We start from the raw sequence: 20,259 nt of genomic DNA, 5'->3' as shown, positions 1-20,259 counted from the left end.
GAATGATAAACAAATAATTATACCACTTCACTTCACATAACAACTTGCACTACAAGTTACTCTCTAACTGATATCCACTCGGGTGATTTTATTGCTATGTTTTTTTTTTCTTTCTTTTTTGTGTGAATCTAAAACAGAAAAACTACTAACCACACCCAGTGAGATTAGGTGTGAGATATGTCTCACACCCAAAGCAGTCTGTGGAGAAAAACTAAAATGCTAAATATAGAAACTGGCAACAGTATTTTCAAAAAGTCTTCCATCAGACTGCGGTCACTTTTACCAATAAAGCAATAATACAGCAGTAACATCCCACATGAGATGAAATATTAACCTCTGTAACAATGACAACAAGAACCAGTGAGTAGGCAGAATCAACCCATGCTTTTATTTAATCCATTGCATATAAAAACTTTTTTTTTCATTCTTTTTCTTTGTTTTTTACATAAAGTTGTATGATCTACAGTGCTATCCAATAGACTGCAATTAACAAGGAATCCATTAAAATAACATTTTAATTGTCCTGTGAAACTTCCAGACAAGTTGGCATTCTAAAGACACAACCGAAAAAATAATTGTCCTGAAGACCTTTTTTTAAGTTACAGTTTGTTTTCCTTTCATACCATAAAAAAATAGAACACATAATGAGAAAAGAACCCACTGTTTCCATTGGTCCAGGGCTGTTTAGAATCTACAGTATGTGTGTCAAAATAAGAGTCCCTGTGTCAGGACAATGATGTCACTTACCCCAAACCCTAATCCCACCCTCCCAACCCCACTTCACTACATAAAAATTACTAAACCCTTCTCCTGTCCAGGCAGAAAGATGTCAGTGGTTTTGGATATTGCAAGTAATGTGAGTGTAAGTGTGGGCCAAGCATAGATAATCAACACACTGTCAGTGTTTCAGCCATAATTAATGCAGCAGTGGCTGAACATGCAGGTGTGTCCCAAAGCCTCTGTGCTTCATGAGCCTCGATCGAGAACCAACCACACAATCCTGTTGCGCCCCATTCAGTGTCTGTAGCTGTGATACAACGGGATAGATGTAGACAACACTGAAGCTCCACGCACACAAAGAGAGGCAAAGTTACCTCCATGTTGTTTACATCTAACAGGTTGAGTCACACCTTTGAGTGTAGTGGCAGGGTGTAAAGAAAGTGTGAGTTGTTCGGACCAGGTCTACAGCAAATGTGACTCTTGGACATCCAGCTATAGGCCACACATCACTCAGGTAAGTAAATCTTTGACTTGCAGTTGACCCGAGTCTCTACAAACCTCTGCACTGAGAACATATTCTCCACTCAGTGCCGCTTTTTGTGATGCAAATTGTGTTTGGCTGATAGTAAAAAGGCGACTTTTTCACAACAGGAGATCAGGCCAACCCAAGCCAAGAGATTCACTAATGCAGCAAAAGAGAACTAGGAAATAAAAGAAATAAAAAAGGCTAAAGTAAATGACATGCGTTGAATTTAAGGCACAGCCCATGGGCCAAGGAACAGTTTCTTTTTAAAAAACAATTTGGCTTTCCCCCTCTCTTCACTGAGCTAGTTCTCAGATAAGCAACATGTCGATGGATCAATTTTACACTGAAGCTCATGTGTAATAAACATTCTCTCAACAAGAGGTACGTAATACAGCCACACCATCACCAAAAGGGATGATAAGAATCAACCATTTACAACAAACGGCATTATGATAGTAATAACATTAATAATTATATATTATATACAGCACAATAAATATATGTCTGTAAACAGCGATAAAACCAGAAATTTTTTATTACAGGTAAGGGCATTGGGTGAGGATGGAAAAAAAGAGAGAAAAAAATCTTGGCACAAAATGAAAGATTAAATAAAATAGTTTGAAATGACACATCATTAAAACAAACACTCTTTAAAAAGCAGTGTGCAGTATTTCAAGTTTTTTTTTCCTTTTGTTTTTTTTCCTTTTGTTGATTTTCTATATTTTATGTACACACAAAAAAAGTATATTTGGGTATTGTAACTGGCAAGCCTGTACTGTCTATGCTACAGTTAAATATTTACTGTACCACCTTTATATTGCAAACTCAACAAATAAAAATAGAAAAATATACAAATAAATAATAGCATTAGGTGTGAAGTGAAAAATGATAGAAACATGGAGAAAGGAAGAGACTCTTGGCCGAGGTGTAAGACAGCATTGTTCAAGCCTAAGTATGCATGAGTGAGTGTTTTGGCGAGTTTCAATATATTAAAAACATTAAAGTGGTGATATATGAATATATCAGTGCATTAGAGTAACTACGTAGAGGATAGTCTCATCTGATGACTACGCAATGGACCTGATTGTCTTGTCTGAAACAAAGACTGCAACTGGGATAAATGTTGTGATGGCAAAAATGACAAAAAAGAAGAATTTATAAATATTAACTGATAATGAAGTGGCTGAAGACAAGCGGGTGTGCAGCTGTTGGTGATGTGTATGTCAAACAAAATGTGCAAGAAAAATAAAAGAAGGCTTTCATAACATCGATATAAAATCACCCATAATTTTCAACACCATTACTATTTCTGTATACTTGGATCACTAATCAAGTGTCTAAAAAAAGGTGCTTTTTGTATCAACTACAAAGCATTGCATTGTCTCAGAATGTGTTCAAAAGAACTGCAGGCAACAATAATAAAAATTTAAAGGCGTCATCCACATCACAATTTCAATGAGAGCAAAGCATAAGTCTTCAGGTTTCTGCTTCCTTCTCAGTGAAATCTCTCACCAAAAATAATAGTCGTTCTGAATAAATTCCAAATTTCTACTCACAGGACTAACCAAATATGAGTATAGTGGCATGGGAATAGAAGTATAAATGCTATTGGAGCAAGTGCAAACACCTCAGAAACACTCCTAATGTAACCCAACTTTGAAACACTGAATATCTGCGACTCATTTCTCCCCATTGGTTTCCAAAAAATCCCTCATCTTCTTTGCCAACAAAAGAAAGCCTAGGATTGCAAAAGTAAATTCTAGAAAATATTTGAATCTTACATACAGTACAATTTTTAAAAAAAAATTAAAGAGGTCTAGGACAGCATCATGGCTGTTTAGATTTGAGCTTTGTATCAGTCAGGTTTTCAAGGAAGACTTCCGCATTAGAAATGTGTCTTGAAAAGCTCCCCAGTGTGCTGCGGTGTCCCGTCAGGTTTTCAGAGCAGAACGGCAGGATAACATGCCTTGTAATTGGTAGCAGGGAGGATATGACCTAACCGAGAGAGAGATTCTCCTTGAACACACCGATAACTGTCTCTGTAGAGTATGGGCACTTGATAAAACACAGAAACACTTGCTAAACTTTCAGGCTGAGACAAAGCAGAGGGAAAGGAAAAGGTGATATGATGTGAACAGCACTGAGCAGACTGTGAACTGTTCATCCACGTTCTAAACTTAAGCTTTTAAAGGGGAGGTGTAGAGGTGAAATAAAGACACACCACTTCAGCACATATGGGAATGGAAAGGAGTTTTCCTGAGTGCAAAAAAATTTGAAGAAGTACCGGTGGGCGTGTCTGAACAAAGCTGACGGGAGGAGTGGCCAAGGTGGAGAGCAGCGCACACTTTGGAACCATAAACATAGATGTATAAAAAACACAGACAGACTCCACAAAACCCAAAAAATATTCTATAAATAATCATCTGTCATTACTAAGATGAACAGTTAATCAGGTGCTGCCTAGAAACTGCTATGTGTCAGGGGATTTCTCTTTCTCCTCCTCGTCATTGTCCTCCTCCTCCGCTACCTCTTCCTCCACCACACATGCTTGTGAGCACGGTGCCTCCCCCTCCTCCGCTACCTCGTCCTCCTCCTCCTCGTCCTCTTCGTCCTCCCCCACCTGTTCGTCCAAAGGAATCTCTGTTGATTCAGAGTCCTGCGTACAGAGTGTTTTAGAGTCAGTACAGCTGTTGTCCTCCTCCTCCTCCTCCTCTTCCTCCTCTTCCGGCTGGCTGCCGCTGTCTTTCTCAGTGTCCGACTCCCCGTCCTCCTCCAGGGTGAGCTCAAATTGGAACTTGTCCCCTCCTGGGGGTCGAGTGCCATCCTCAGGCTCGTCCAGCGCAGGTGAGGGACTTTGGGGGATGGTGCTTTGGTACCACTCCCTGTTGTCTTCCAACGTGTCCAGGATGTCCTGGGCGTCCGGATGGACCAGGTCAGCCCACGTCTCCCACAAAGGATGGACGATATAGTCTATGAAACCAACCTACAAGGTACAAGTGGGGAAAAGTAGGTCATCCAGTGTGTGCCAAAGTACAGTATGCACGGGCCTGTACAGTAGATTTGTGTGCCTGTGCTCATTACCTGGCTCTTTTCTACTGAGGCATTGTGTTTGTCACACATGGGGCTGATCTCCATGCCCCTCTCCCTCTCTCGGTCACCCTGGCTAAAGAACTCCTCCATGATGCGGTCTGTCCACTGCCGGTACAGCTGGAGAGGCTTCGTGGGGTTGCTCAGGTCTGCACAGTGCACCATGTTCTGGAGAACCTGAGCATGAAAATCAACAAGGTCAAGAACACAGTCATATATGTAGGCTGAAGAATGCAAGCAAGGGTTTGATCATGGCATAATTTACAACTGTGAAATATAAGAATGAACTTCGACTCAACAAATGTTTTGCTTTGACCAATTATAAACCAGAACTTTGAGAAAACTGAGCTCTATTGTTATTTTACTGTGACACATGACCTACAAGCAGAGTCCCTTTGTGAACACTTCAGATGTTGAAGTGAATTATTGCTGTGCTACTCTCTGGAGTGACCGATGCTGTACTTTCTCATATATTTGAAAATCAATCAAGAATCTCCCAGAGCAGTAAACAATTATTTTTTGATGACCATAAATATCAATTGCACAGTGATATGGCTTTCCTTGTGATACTGACCTGTATCCTGTCAGAGTAGTTATCCAGCAACAAGACACCAGAGCTCGTCACCTTCTTGGTTTCCACCATAGTTTTCAGATCAGCCAGTAAATTCATGTGTTTGGACATGTCTGTTGCTAGCACCTTAGGACACCCAGAAACAAGAGGTTAGAATTCAGTCTGACACATACAGGATGTATTTGTTAGCAAATGAATTGTGATATTTGAAAAGGTTTTAATAAAGGCTATATAATGATCTGTACAATATAGCCCAGAACACATGTAATGTATTCCAGTTCACATTTTCTACATGTTTCATTAAACTGAGTTTTGCTAGTATAAACCATAAAAAAGAGATGTAAATCTTTTCACTTACAATGTCAATGACCATTTTTCGCAGTGATTGTCTTTGTTTTTTGGTCAGGTTTTGGAAGATGTCACAGTTCTCCTCTTGTAGAAGCTTGAAACCAACTGCTAGATGATGGTTCTCCAACACAGACGAATCATTGTACATCAGCGCTAGCTCTGAATCTGCAGGGAAGACACAAATACACTTACAAAATTTAGTGGGGTCAAAACTTTAAGTGGATAAAAACAATATATTGACAGAATTTGGGATTGTTTTACCCTGGCTATTTTGCAGGGCATTACATATGCAGCAACATAAAATACATCTTTTCAACAATATTAAGTTCTAATTATACTGTAGCTACACATTTATCTGCTAGCCCTGCCTGCAGTTGCATGTACAGCATCCATCTCTTGCAGAAGAAAACACCAGCATGTTTTCCGCTGGGAGGTTTCCCCACTCTGGGTCACTTGAAGGTCTTCTAGCTGTATTTAGATTTTCCATTAAGATGCATTAGTCTTGGCCACTGTGGGACACAGCAGCAGAGAGAAGAAAATGGATCCTGCTCTGTTGCTCTGTGGCTGACAGAAGATCAGTCTGGTGGCTCCTAACTAGGATGACTCACACTGCCCGAACTGCAGGGATTCCCCATTTGGGCTTATGGGAAGCAAAGCACATTTTGTGTGTTAAATGTGTCAGATTATGCTGTGTCTTTTCTCTTCTGATAAGGTATTACTAATACTCTTTCCCAACACTCACATTCGTAATGGTCTACAGAATGGCTCTTTCAGGAGATGCTCAGCGGATATAAACTCTATTTGTTTGGGGTATATTCCTGAAAATTACCAAATTAAAATGATAGTATTTGTGGCACCTCTTGCCATGAGCATGAGTGAGTTAGTTCAAGCTCTCACTCTCCTTCACTCTCCTGCTTGGGGACACTTTAGTTACCAACACACCACCATAAATCCTGTTTGTCCAGTTAAAGACTCAGTTCACCCACTCCCAGATACATAACTGGTGGCAGATAGTTTGTGAGGCCTTGGGACAGGGATGAGATATACTTTTGCTGCTCCTGCACCCACTATTCTATATACGTATCTGTTCACAACACCTCCTTCCAAACAGGGAATGGATATAAAGGTGAATTTAGAAATTGCAGTGAGGGATACCTCCACATTCCACACTACAACCAAAACTTAAAAGCACAGCAGGATCTGATATCTTTTGAAAAAAAAAAAAGATTCAGTTAGTGTTAGTTTTGGTGGCCGTACAATTTCTGCTAAATAAGATGGCAAATAAAAGTTTGGGCCACTATATTTATGTGTTTGGGAGGATGTTTTTTCTCTTTCCTGCAGAAAACACACTGGCCTGAATGATGTTGTTTTACAGGGAAAGGACACTATTAAGAACAGTATTGATCTCCTCTTTGAACTCCTGTCTTGGAATCACATGTTAAAGCCATCACACGTGACGGAAAAAGCACATGCTGCTGTGGACGCGCATGTGTGCATCCATAATGTCTACATATGTGTGTGTGTGTGTATGTTCTGTTGTAAACATTTAAACCTACAGTTAATATGCATCACTTAGTTAATACGTAGATGAAATTTGAATGTCTGCTGAATGCTGTGTATGTATATGTATGGGTGTGCGCTAGTGAGGCAGAGGATACAGTTTCCACCTCATTATTAAACTGTGAGAGGGTGTTCGTGTTTGTGAATATGCACTTCTAACATGGGTGAGACAGTGACAGAGCTGCTAAGATGGCACCGTATTTAGACTCACTGGTGTTGATGAGGAACTGGTTGGAGACTCCAGGATGGTCCACGTCGTGAATTGCACTGGCGAAGATGGCAGCTAAAATCTCAAGGTCTGTGAACACAGCCTAGAAGAAAAGAGCCGAGCACAGAGGGGAGGGGAGGGGGCATTGATGAGAGAATCAAATCGCTGGACAAAAATATCCTTGGCAGTAAGAGCCATTGATTGGACTTTGAGCAAGAGTGTGATTGAAGCTGATTGAGGAAGCATGGGCTGCGTGGTTGTGTGCAAATGCAGTGCATATGTCAATGTGTAGTGTGTTCACCTGCTTTGTGTGTGTGTGTGTGTGTGTGTGTGTGTGTGTGTGTGTGTGTGTGTGTGTGTGTGTCAGTATCCAACTCACCTCGAGGGCGGGGGTTGATAGCAGCACGTGAGTTGACTGGGTGACGTCAGCAGCATGGATGTTGTTATGATAGGCCACGTCGCCATGATAATGGTCTTCTAAGGTCATCAGGTATGTTATAAAGGTGTCGAGTGGAATTTTAAAAGTTTTTAACAAGTCCCTCTCCTACAAACCAGAAAATACCAGAAAAGAGTGGTTAAAAAATAAAAATAAAATAAAAAATCAGGATTCAACATTATGGTTGGACGGAAAGATCAAAGAAAAACATGAGACGTGATGATCATTACCTGGAATATTGTGTACATCATGACTGTCAGCGGCCGATTCCCAGAGAACTCTGAGATTTTAAAAACGTTAAGGCCCCATTTATTCACATGCTCCAGCTCCTGTAAAAGGGATAAGAGATAGAATTAGAAACAAAAAATACCCTTTTTCTTTTACTTCCTTCTTTTTTTTTAATTACCACCTGATCTTCTTTTCTAAAGTAAATTTAAAATGGTGTGGGACTATATTTTTGAGAATGTACAATTTATTGAGTTTGCTGCACAGCCTATGTATTCACCGCTTGTCAGGGCACACAAACACACCTTTGCGAGTTCATCCTCAGTCTCAGTCTTGACTCCAAAGCGAGGGATATTGGAGTTTGTGAGGCTGGAGGAGTGTTGCAGCTTTTTAACCCCACTGATCTGAGACATGGGCTTGTTCTTCTTCTCCTTCTCCTTCTGTGTCTGAGGGGATGGCATCTCAACTTCATGCTGCTTGTCTGAGGGAAAGTGGAAATTTGAGAATGATGAGGTCTTTTGTTTGAGTGGTAATGACTGGTTTTCCTTGTGAAAATAGTGTTTTTTTTATATGACAGTGCATATCCTGATTTTAGTATAGGGAAAGTGATAATGTGTTCATGAGATAACTCATTCTGGCAGTTCAAACAGGATTTTAGAAAAGTGACACACTCTGAAGCAAGTCATCATATTACAGTAACTCTCACTGTTTCAGCATGATGTGGTTTTTTTCTGTTCCAGAGCAGCAAGTCTATCTTCCTTTGTCATCACTCACCCAGGAAGGTGCTGGAGATGAACTCAGACACCTGGTTCCCAGAGCGGCTCATCTCTGAAAGGTGAGTCAGCTCCCTGTTCAGCATCCTCTTGAACTGGAACAGGGATGAACACACACACAGAGAGAGATGATGGGTTTAACGGTGTATCACAGGGAAAAAAAAAAAAATTAAAATCTAAATGATGTGGTGTTCTGATTCAGAGGCCCCATGTACAGTATGTACAGTATATGGATGTATAAATAAATCATATTCAAATTAAGTACCAACACAATAGAGACAAATTAACAGTGTTTATTTGATGTTAGCTTCCTATTATAAAGCTTTTATTTTTATTATACATTTTTATTATTTTTACTACTTTAAGAGTCGAGATTCGTGAAATTTCCGCTCACATCACAGAAGCTGCACCCAGGAAAGTCACAACAACACACATACAGATCGAGTCAGAGGGCTGCTGCCAGAGATGTGTGTAATCAGTAACCCATTTTCTCCATTTCTTTCTTTCACATTTCAGTTTTTCCCTGACACACTGCCTGCCTCTCTCCCTCACCTCATTCTCTCTTCTCTCTCCTGTGCCTAATTGGAGTGGCAGACCCAAATTTAGCTCCAGCTTTTGATTTGAAAACCCAGCTGATTGATGTGGAGGAGAATGCTTCAAAATCAGGGATTTTCCAAAGTGGTTGCAAAAACAACACAGTTACAAAACAGATTGCAGAACAAAACAAAACCAACTCTCTTAAACAAAGCCTCTGCATTGCCTGAATCGTTCTGACTCTGGTCCCAATGAATAATGTATGTCTATTGATCAATTACATGAATCAATACTGATCACTTAAAATAGACCATTACAACCCTGCAGAGTGCTTACTGCGCAATTGTGCATTGACATCCTATTGAATAACATCCACGAGTATTCACTGGGTTGCTTTTTAAAACGGAGACACAAGAGGCAAATAGTCGTCTGTAGTGGGCTAGTAAGAGGCAGAGCTAGTACAGTACAGAAAGGTGACCAACGCATGTCAGAGACAGTGAGATAAGATCACCATGAAAATAAACAGATATTTCCTTTTTTATTTCAGATACGTGGTCAACCTAAAAAAAAAATCCCTCATTACAATAAAAAATATAGAGAAACCTGTCTACTTAGATGGCTGTTATCTTCAGAGCTCTGGGAGCTGTCTGTTTGATTCAATATAAGGAGTACATCTGCAGAATAAAAAAAAAACTGTCATGTGTTATGATTACTGGTGTAGTAAAAATGTAAGCGCTCTTAGATCTGAATACCCTCAATGATGTAACTATGTACTTTTCCTGTGCAGTACAGCCAGCCATGTTTACATCATTTAAAGTACAGTGCAGGTACCACTAAGCCCTCTCCATCACAGATTCATCAAAATGAATAATGGAGCCAGGACTGTCATACCTAATGAGTACTGTTCAATGGATGACATGTTGGTGAGGATCTATGCCGCCGTTTTCCTTTGTGGTCATCTAAATGTGTGTCAGTGATAAGTGATACACTTAAGTTACAACCCCGCCTACAAAAAAACAAACAAAAAACACTCCACTCTCTGATAATTAATTTCAACAGTCACAGTCAAAAAGCAGTAGAGGAAAACTGCCTAATGAATTAAAAATCAATCTGTGACCACATCTTACCTTTATATATCCCCAGGACACAGAGAGTAGATAATTTGCTTCAGGCATTTTGACAAATCACCCAGATAGATCCAGAAACAAATGTACAGGTTTATGACCCAGAATACAGTTTAGATGATGCAAGCGCAAGACAGCTAGTGAAACAAAAACAGTCCACGGCTCTGTCTGGCGAAACACCTCAACCTGACGAGCCTTCAGAGATCCCTTCAAGGTAAATCAGCTGTAAAGTCACTTTAGAGTCCATAAGTGAAGCATCATGTTCCTGCCCTGTGAATATCCACAGAAACAAGCCCATGTCCAAGGAAGCCAAGAAGAAAAAGAGTCGTGGGAAAGTGGTTCCCCAAAGATCCGATGAGAGGATATCGTGACCACACACACTGTGTGTACACACTGACATATGCAGACCCTCAGTCACACACACACTCATAGACTCGGATCTAGGGACAAACTGCTGAGGTTGTGAATAATTGATGATGGTGCGGATGTGTGGTAGATGCCAAAGCACCAGGACATCAAAAAAAAAAAAAAATTCTATCCTCAGCTTCCAAACAGGGCTGGCTGCCTGACTGCCTGACTGCTTCTGTGTATGACACAAGCTCCCATGTGAAGAGCACAGGCTGCTTCTATCGCAGTGTCACCCAACAGCAGCAAATCAGAGCCCAGATCTGGAAGAAGTGTGAGCTCATCATCACCTCTGATTGGCTTGGATTGGATTAGACGTGAGGTCACCTGCTGTGTGATTGGCTGGATCTGAAGTCAGTGGAAAATCTCCCCCTTCCCTTTCTGCCAATTCCTGCAGTGCAACGGGATGTAATTTCTGTGTGTAGGGCATGCTTGTTTGTGTGTATGGGAGATACATTCATATTATATGTGACAGTATGAGAGTGTATGTGTGTGTTACGTGTTGACTGACCTAATCCTCTCTACAATATGGTGAAGCACAGGTTACCTCATCCAGATACGTACATAATACAATATTGAAAAACTGAGGTCAGCCCCCCCCCAGTGTTCATGGGGGGTGAGTCAGAGTAACATCACTATTGAGATCATGAAAACATGCAAAAAAACCATTAATCTTTTAAAAAGAATGAGCGTCACTATTATGTGAAGTGGGTTGAGTTGGACAGAAACTAACAGCACGGTGTTGTCCCCTTGGTTGAAAACAAGGACTAAACCTTATTGAATGCAGAGTTCTAATTTTGCAATCAATGACATTACAGATGGTCCACTTCTAAAATAAATAAAAAACTATGAAAACTGCATTTTCTGTCACCACAGACTGATGTTTTAATGTAATTTTATTTGATCATATAGACTGGGAGGGATCTCATTTTCAAGGGAATAGAAACTATTTTAGGTCGGTTAGACAAAACCCATTAAGTGAGAAGAAGCAACATGAAATAACATTCAGATCTTTGCAAGGGTCATAAAAACATCAGAAAACATAAACTGAAAACTTGAAAACAACCATGCCACACTGTAACGGCTTCAACAAGACATCTGGATCCCCCCTGCATGTAGAGTATATACAGTAAGTAGAAAAGAAGAAAAAAACACATGGAATCGGATATTGTCAGATTGGAGTCAGGCCCCCATCATATGTGGAAATAAATCAGATACAAATCGGATATCTGCCAACGTGTTTGTTTCGCTGAACCTCTGTAGTCTGTGACTTTCACGTGACCCTGGCCTGGACTACCATAGCCAACTGTGGCCAGCTGTAGTCACTGTCACAGGAATTATTATACTGTTACATTTTCAAGGTGCCTGCGCGTCTGTTTTTTTTTCCTCACTAGTTGAGGGCGCGAGAGAAGCACCAGATTTCACATTTGCCAAAGCCAAAAACTGAAACAAGCTGATTAGAAATCAAGAGAGGAAAATCATACAATGTAGACTAATGTGTCCAAGAGGCTTTGTCCCGTCCTCACTACGTGAGCGACGGAGGATCAGACAGTGACACAACCGTCACCGTCACTGTCAGCTGACATCTCACAACAGGTCCAGTCCACACAGCCACTTCACTAGATTAGATGTTCAATGTCTAAACCGTGACGTGTTGGATATAAACTCTGAGCATCAGACTCATTGTCGTTTATAATTATTATGGAATTATAGTGACCTAATAAATCTTTTTTTATTTAAGTATATTTTTTTTGGCTTTTCATGCCTTTATTCGATAGGACAGTTGAGAGTGTGACAGGAAATGGGAGGCAGAGATGGGGGGAATGACATGCAGGATAGGGCCGTCCGACGCGGGACTCGAACCGGGGCCGCCTGCAGCGAGGACTATAGCCTCAACACATGGGGCGGGTGCTCTACCAACTGAGCTAAACTCCGCCCCGACCTAATAAATCTTAACTTCAGCGGGTTGTTTCACACAGCCAAAGCGGGTGTAACTACAGATATCAGATATGGGTTACTTCTGATAGAACATGTAAATAAACCGTCAAAAAAATCAGATATACAGTAGGCAACAAATCGGAATTGGGCATCGAGGCCTGTAGTGTAAAGACAGCCTTGAACATAATGATTATTTGAAGAGGAGCTCTCTTTGTCTTGATGCATGTGTGAGTGTGCATGTGCACATGCATGTGTGACGTGTCTGTGATGGTCCAGTGGCTTCACAGATTGAAAAGGGACCAAATGTGTCTCTGCTTACTTTACACCCCACCTCTCCAGCCAGCCTGGCACTGTGAGTAATTTACAGCTACCCTGGAGCAGATGAGGCCAGTAGCTAACTGAGATCCAGCGGCTTTAATTCACTTGGAGCCAAACAGGCCAACACAGGCCCACAACATGCACTCACATACTCACACTCACACACACGGTTTACTCCCTATGAGAGCATCTAGACATATATATAACACCCACAGAGACCCCTCCTGTCCACACAGACTCACTCTGTCTCTGTCACGCAAATACACACACGTATTGATAGCTTAGCCGAGAGGTGTGAACACAAACTATTGGGTAAAAATTGGAAAGTGTCACACCAAGCTTAGCTGTGTAATTCTGTCTTCTACAGAGTGACCAAAAATATCAGTTCCCTGTTGTATATAGCCCATGACACCTCCAGATCTCTGTTGCATTGGTTTCTTTTCTCACATTGCATGTTTATTCTGGTAGCAGACACCCCCTCTCTACAGAACACAGAGAGCAGGAACACTCTAATTGCTGTGAATGTTTCCAATGAATGTACTGCTGGCTATGAAAATTAAGTCTGCTGTCCATTCATGATCTAAAGAAAACGTGGAGGAATTAATTACACAATAATAACAACAAAACAGAGATGAAAAGATAACTCAATAAATCGATAAAGTGATTACTATACATACACACAGCCTAAATAGAAAGCTCATCAGATCAGAAGAAGAATTCCTATGCAGGACTTGTTCAGTTACAGAACAATGACTCTGATCTGCATGTGTAAGACAAATAGGTTGGTAACTGAAGATGGAAGCAGTAAATCTAACTCTTGCAGACATAGGTGTACATAAAGTCCAGTAAAAGCTTAAGTAAGTGTAATAAAAACTTAACCCTAAAAAATGCCTCCTAGTGATATTCACATCTACGCCACTTTAGTAGCGTTTGATCTAAAAGGAAAAAATAACACAAACTGAACCTTCAACTGCACCGTCATTCACAATGAAGTGAAATACTTGGGTTATAGATTAAATGCTGAGGTTCTACACCTCATTCATAAAAAGTGACAGCCACTATGTAAGATCCTTTCCCATACAGATATGAATAAATTTAAGTCATACAGTTTTTTAGAATTCATACACTACTACAATAAAGCCCACATTTATTGACCTATCGCGCCCTTACAATAAGCTATTGAAACACTTTATAGTACAACAACTGTCACTTGCTAGAAAAATGTTAAAATCTACAATTCTATAGGTATCAAAGAGAACAAAGAGGACAAGTATTGATGATGGATGTGACTCACCAGTGGACACAACAGACAGTGGTCTGCAAAATGTAGGGTGTAGTTGCAAGATGAGGAATATGTCCTTTAGGGCATTGCATTTGTACTAAAGAGGAAAATCTAAATATTTGAAATCTTGCAACAGACACACTCACAAAATTGTCTATTAGTTTTAGCTAGGCTGCACAGTATGTGTTATTGCCAGTGGATAGAATCTGGGTATGTGGTGAGAGTAAAACAACACTGTGAGAAAACGAGTATCCACCTACGCACAACCTCAAGCCTGGAGATGACCTGAGGTCAAGGATCCATGTTGACTGAAGAGTTTTCTTGTGTGTTTAGTCAGTATAGGCATGAACCTTACTAAAGCTGCAAGAAACTAAACAACAAAACAAACAAAATCTCTATTAAAACATGTTTGTGTAGAACAGTGGATCACGTGTCAGGCTTTTAACTGGAGTAATTTATGAAATACACCTGTAGAGGGAGCAGTCCATGTATTTCAGGAATAAATGAGCCACTTCCAGGAATCACTCCTGCTGAAAGGATGATGTCAGAAAAACTGAGATCTACATTTGACCTTTGATTATTTCTGCCTAATACCACAACCAAGGTTCAACACAAGCAGCTGAACAAACCGAATAAGGACACAAGAAACTGGTAAGACAATAACAGGTATCAACCTCTGACTTGACTGGCACACACGGAGGAACAGCTACATGCACACAAGGGGTGGAACTATAACTACAGCAGCACTGTTAAGTGCTCAGCTCAAGGGAGACGTCTTCATCTTAACAATGTTAATTACAGTGTTATAATGAAATTTCCTCACTCTGGACAAAATGCTTCACTTGCTCAATTGTAGCATAATGATTTGACCAATAATTATTCCCTCATACAGCATGTATTACAGTTGTGTGTGAATCGTGTGTGACAACTACAGTGATAGTGATGATGTCATCTCCTCGGTGTAAGATCCTTCTGGGCAAATAGGTGTATCACCCTGCTTAACCTACTGTTGGAGCAGCCTGGAGTAAGAGAGAGAGTGAGTCTGAGAATACTGATATTCAGGTGACATGTGTCATTTTCCAAGGTTACGTCAAAATCTGATTGGTGACTGCTAAAAGACGCCACTAAAGCACTGGTAGAGAAAAGCCTGTGAATATTCTCATTCATCCAGGTCATAGTTATCTCAAGGAAATTTAAATCGAACGCAGCTGGACTTGGACCAGTCCCAGCCTGGTCAGATGCGAGCATGAACTGATGAAGCCTCTTGGATGAGAAGTGAAACATCTTCCAAGACAAATAACCAAGTCCAGTTGCGTTTGATTTAAATTTCCTTGCGATAACACTGGTACAGATGATTGTATTCACATGATGGTCACTGGACATCACACACTCAGAGGATATTCTGGAAATTGTGGAATTTTTATTCAAATTTCTTCCAGGGAATTGCATTTTATTACTTCCTCTTAATCTCAGATTTTCCTTCATTGATGAATTGAGGTTTATGCTGAGTGCTGAGAAATGAAAGTCTGCAGGATATAGACACAAAGTCATGGCTATGTGTGGGAGATGTAGTGACTTTATTACCTATGACGCGAGTGTGTACTGTATGTTGCTGAAGTGAGATAGCAGGCTGGTTGGGCCGGTGGCTGTTGCCATGACAACCAGAGATAGCTGTGCTAGTGGCAATGGTAAGAATGGTGAGGCAGGTTTCGTTCTTTTTTCTTTTTGTTATTTTTTTTAACAAAAACATTTAAAAAAAAGTCTTTTCATTGTGTAATGACGTAGACGACCCGCTAATGCATGCCACCGTGGTAACACCAGTGGTGAGCGGGAGCGTTTGTGTAATTCCTTTGTCTGTCTGTCCTCCCTGCCTCTCCTCTACTTGGTCCGTCCCCTCTGTTGTGACATCACAGTGTGTGACATCACCAGAGCCTAGAGCTGATCAGCATTCAGAGCGGCATAGCAGCTTCCCTCCATACACACACACAAACTGGAGGGACTGAGCATGCTCACAGCATCTCTCTGCCTGCATGACGATGCTATCACTAACACACATAGACAATACAACACAAACAGTCCAATATGAGCTTGGCCAGTTAATGCTGAAAAGGTGTCAAAGCACATTGTATACACAGCTCATATGACTACCTCGGTCTTCTCCAAGGGCTCAGATATTAAGTACCATGGGTTGATAAACACGTGATAAACAAGTTTAGTGGCCTGATGGCAAAGGGGCTAGTCACACATTCAGAGGTGGTAATACTGTATGTGCTTATTATTATGCTACACACATTAAAAATCTATTGAATCAACAATCTATAATGTGTTTGATCTATCTGTTCTTTGTTATTTTTTTTACAAAGACTTGCTGCATGTCAGCTCGAGCAATAAACACAATTTCTTTGCCACTGAGTGACCATAAAGTTTATAGTATAAAGAAGACAATTGTAGAATTTACCCACTCCTAAAATGCTTAGTGTTTTTATATTTCCTCATCTATGAGGCACCTACAGGTGTGAACTGATTTAAAAAGTCGGCTAATATGATGCATTCTTGAACAATTTATCTAAAAAATGACCCAACTTATATGGAGTTAACAGTTACTATCCTGTAACTTGTAGCACTGTATCACATAGTAAATACGCATATCAGCATGTGGATACTACAGTATATGCTTAAATTGAAGTTTAGTGTCTTGTTCACATCAACCACAAAAAACCCCAACCACAAAGAATCCTGGGTAGCAGCTTCTGTGTGTTTCAAGAAATAACACGTGATACTGTACATTCCTACAGTTGTGCATTTTAAGTCTAAGAAACTGAGTGAAACTTTGTCCAAACAAATTTGTGTAACAGTTTTTGTCGTTCTTACCTTGTTGGAGGCCATCTCACTGACTGAGTGTCTTGTCTGCAGCGTCTCTAGCTGGTCCAGGCACCAGTCCAGCTCCTCCAGGGTCTCAGTGGCCAGTTTCTGGTAGGCCTCCTCTGCAGGGGCAAGACAGGAGGGCAAGGGGTCAGTAAGAGCCCGCTTCAGAGGGCTAGTGGATGGTCCAGGCCCGGGGTCTCCCACCCCACAAACAGCTAAGCTGGGATACCCCGAGTAGACACATGGGTGACTCTTCATACTGGACAGGTGGGCCAGCTGTGCAAGTCTGGGAGTAAGGCCTTGTTGTCCTCTAGCCTAACCCAAAGATGAGCAGTCACAGGTCAGCTGAAGGAAACCTCACTGATTCCCTTGGAGAAAAAAAAAAAAAACTCCAGTGCAGTGCTTAAGTTCAAATCCTGGATTCCTCCCTTCAGGAATAAGTCACATACAATCCCAGGGAGTACAGTTGCAGGTGACAGACAGCAAAAACAGCCACCCCGAGTTAGTTCTGGGCGTCCAAAGGCAAACCACAGCAGAGAATAGAGGGGTAACCCACAGAGCAAAAACAGAAATCTCACACAAACAGACACACACAGACAGACTCACTCATTATCGCCCAAACACAGCACAGTGTATGAGGTTTACTCTGTCATTCATAAGAAAGATGTAATTCCAGTCATGTAGCAGGATGAACAGCAGTCTGCTTAGCAGGCCCATGTCTGCCATGGGAGGGATGGAGGGAAGACAGGGACAGTGGAGAAGAGGATCCAGTGAGATGTTCAGAACCACTCAAGATCCATGTCAATACTACCCGGCTCGGAACACACACCAGAATGTTCACAGCATCCTCACATGGTTAACAAATACAAAGACATCTCTCTCACTCTCTGTCTCTCTCTTTCTCACACACACACAGACGCAAACAAGACACACACATGCATACACACTAACACTAGACGAAATGCTAACCATAACACATCATGATTTTGTCTCCTTAGCCTGTCTGCCAATAAAAATATCCATGGTATCCGGGAAGCAAATGGTGTAATCCGGTGCTGTGTGTGTGCTTGGTAGTGTTTCCTATAGATGCTGTGTGTATAGGGGGTGGGCTGCTGTTGCTTCGGCGTCCCTGGTAGCCAAACGTGCTGCTCTCCCCAAGCTGTACCTAAAGCCTGAGAGGACTGCACTGTGGATGGGGAAGGGAGAGTGACAAGACATGGACTGGAGTGATAGAGAGGGGGAGCCAGAGCTGCGAGCGCCCTACGCTGTGTGTGCATGCATGCTAATATGTGTTCAGCATACAAAAACATCAAAACAGACAGGTAAACAAAAAGATGGTTGATGATACGGTAATGATGGCGGCGCTTTGGCATCGCAAGTCTTGCCTCGAAGTAGCCTTCACTTTCTTTTACAGTAGTTTGGAATTTATGTCTCTAAAAGTCAGCCTTCGTCAACAGAAAATGTCACCTTGTCGGAAGCCAGTTAATATTGACGCCTTGCTTAATTAGGGAAAGCACTTGCTTTTAATGTTATGTGATCTGTGGTCTGGGAGGAGAGGTGGGGGGTGTTGGAAGGGTCACTCAATTTTAATTCAATTACGCGTAGAAAACAATTTCAGATTAAAACACATAAGGACCAAATTCATGCACAGGGTGCCGTATCATATCAACATTTTGACTGTTTTAAGTCTTTTGTCAAAATGCAGTTTCTTCTTTACTTATGTTTAAAAGAGACAAATGCTGTTTATTTGTGTGTTCTGGGCCTGATGTAAAGTTTATGGCTCTAAGTTGTTTGAGTTGCTATCACAATTTGGAACGATCAATTATAACATTTTGATGTACACTAGGCTTGGAAACACGCACATTATATTTGTTTCCATGCAGGTCAACTTGCTGTACAAGCATGATAGCAAACCATCTCTAATCCTCTTTTGTCACCTTTTATTTTCACCAATACCCCCCTCTCCTGCCTCATTGTCTTTGACAAATCTCTCCCTCCCTCCTTCCATTAGTCCCCTTCCTCTCCCACACTCTTCGTTTCCTCTACTGATCTCTGAACATCCTTCCTCCTCCCTCTTTTGTCTCCTCTGTCTCTCCCCTCTTTCTTTCTCTCAGTCTCCCCTTTCCCCCTCTGTCTCTCTCCCTGGTGTGGTGTCAGTGGCTGGGGTGCTACTCTTTCTGACAGCAACTGCACTGACGTCAATGACATTCTTCTCATGCTTAGTGCGACATCAGACACCAGCGCTCGGAGAGGCCACTCTGCTGCACAGACGCAGGGCTGCATCCAAACTATGTACCGGAACAGCTTGACAGTGAAGTTGGACTGAGAGTGGGAGAAGATGAGAGAAGATGAGAGAAGATGAGGAGGAGGAGGAGGAGGAGGAGGAGGAGGAGGGAAGGTAGAAACATGTGGAGGAGAAAGAAGAGGATGCACTTATAGAAAAACTAATAACACTACAGGAATATTATTTTGATAATTCTAATGTTATTTCTTCAAGCAAAATATAAAGCAAAATATTTGAATTTTATCTCAGTTTGAAATAATCTGGCAAGTGGCAACCATTTAACCACTTGTATTGAACTGTACAACATTAGCTATACATTACAAATCATTTAACAAAACAGAATAAAAATAAAATCAATACTTGTTTGATTATTCAATAACTCAATTATCCATTTTCTATAATGATCTTTGAAATTTCCAATTTCGCAATGTTCACATTTACACAAATTAGTCTTTGCCTAAGAAATATTCATAAATATTTAAAAGTACTGAAATATATGAGATGTTTCTATGTACTAAGCTGATTTCAGATTTCCATTCTCTAAAATAGCTGAAATGCTACAAAGATTTCAAGAAAATATCTTTCATGTGACAAAACTACAATACTAATTATTATTCTCACTATAAATCAAAGCTGTGTGTGTGACTGTTGTGTAATCCTCATTTATTCACTTTTGGCTTTGTAAAGGTTCAGTGTATTGTGCTTAAATTAGTGGAAGATGGATGGTAAAATCAAGATCAATTGAATTGTCTGCATTTCTATACTCACAGTTTCTTCTTGAAAAAATTCTACAGTTCAGAGTAATATGACTGCCAACAGCCTCCTCTAGGGTTGAATAGCTAAAGTTAAGTGCATTGGATTTCTCATTTGTACACTTGTACGTGTGTCTATAGCTGTATTTTGATTGTGTACATGGGAATTTAAATATTAAAATGGTATTGTCTGTATACACTCAGTGCAGTTTGTTACAGTATGAATCAAAGTCTCTCTTTTCAGCAACCTGCATCTATTCTCATCCACAGCAGGTGAAATGTCACTCTATTGATACATCTTTG

At 40.9% G+C, this 20,259-nt stretch overlaps 1 protein-coding gene across 8 annotated transcripts in view; it reads right to left on the bottom strand.

The window, feature by feature from the left end:
* Positions 1 to 365: 365 nt before the first annotated feature.
* Positions 366 to 20,259, bottom strand: part of pde4d (phosphodiesterase 4D, cAMP-specific) — a 189,816-nt gene continuing 169,922 nt past the window's right edge. For all 8 annotated transcript variants that reach the window (XM_085786524.1, XM_085786525.1, XM_085786523.1 and 5 more), the window contains 10 exons: positions 16,927 to 17,039; positions 8,456 to 8,549; positions 7,987 to 8,162; positions 7,687 to 7,785; positions 7,400 to 7,564; positions 7,024 to 7,123; positions 5,263 to 5,417; positions 4,908 to 5,030; positions 4,328 to 4,510; positions 366 to 4,229 (listed from right to left, as the gene is read on the bottom strand). In XM_085786524.1, coding sequence (XP_085642650.1) covers positions 3,717 to 4,229; positions 4,328 to 4,510; positions 4,908 to 5,030; positions 5,263 to 5,417; positions 7,024 to 7,123; positions 7,400 to 7,564; positions 7,687 to 7,785; positions 7,987 to 8,162; positions 8,456 to 8,549; positions 16,927 to 17,039 — 1,721 coding nt within the window. In that variant the 3' untranslated portion in view covers positions 366 to 3,716. The remainder of the gene's footprint in view (positions 4,230 to 4,327; positions 4,511 to 4,907; positions 5,031 to 5,262; positions 5,418 to 7,023; positions 7,124 to 7,399; positions 7,565 to 7,686; positions 7,786 to 7,986; positions 8,163 to 8,455; positions 8,550 to 16,926; positions 17,040 to 20,259) is intronic.

The sequence above is a fragment of the Trachurus japonicus genome, chromosome 9 (assembly GCF_045865225.1).
Source record: "Trachurus japonicus isolate A0001 chromosome 9, Traja_1.0".
NCBI lineage: Eukaryota > Metazoa > Chordata > Actinopteri > Carangiformes > Carangidae > Trachurus > Trachurus japonicus.
The sequence above is the reverse complement of the archived record's forward strand: the minus strand, read 5'-3'. Positions and strand labels throughout refer to the sequence as shown.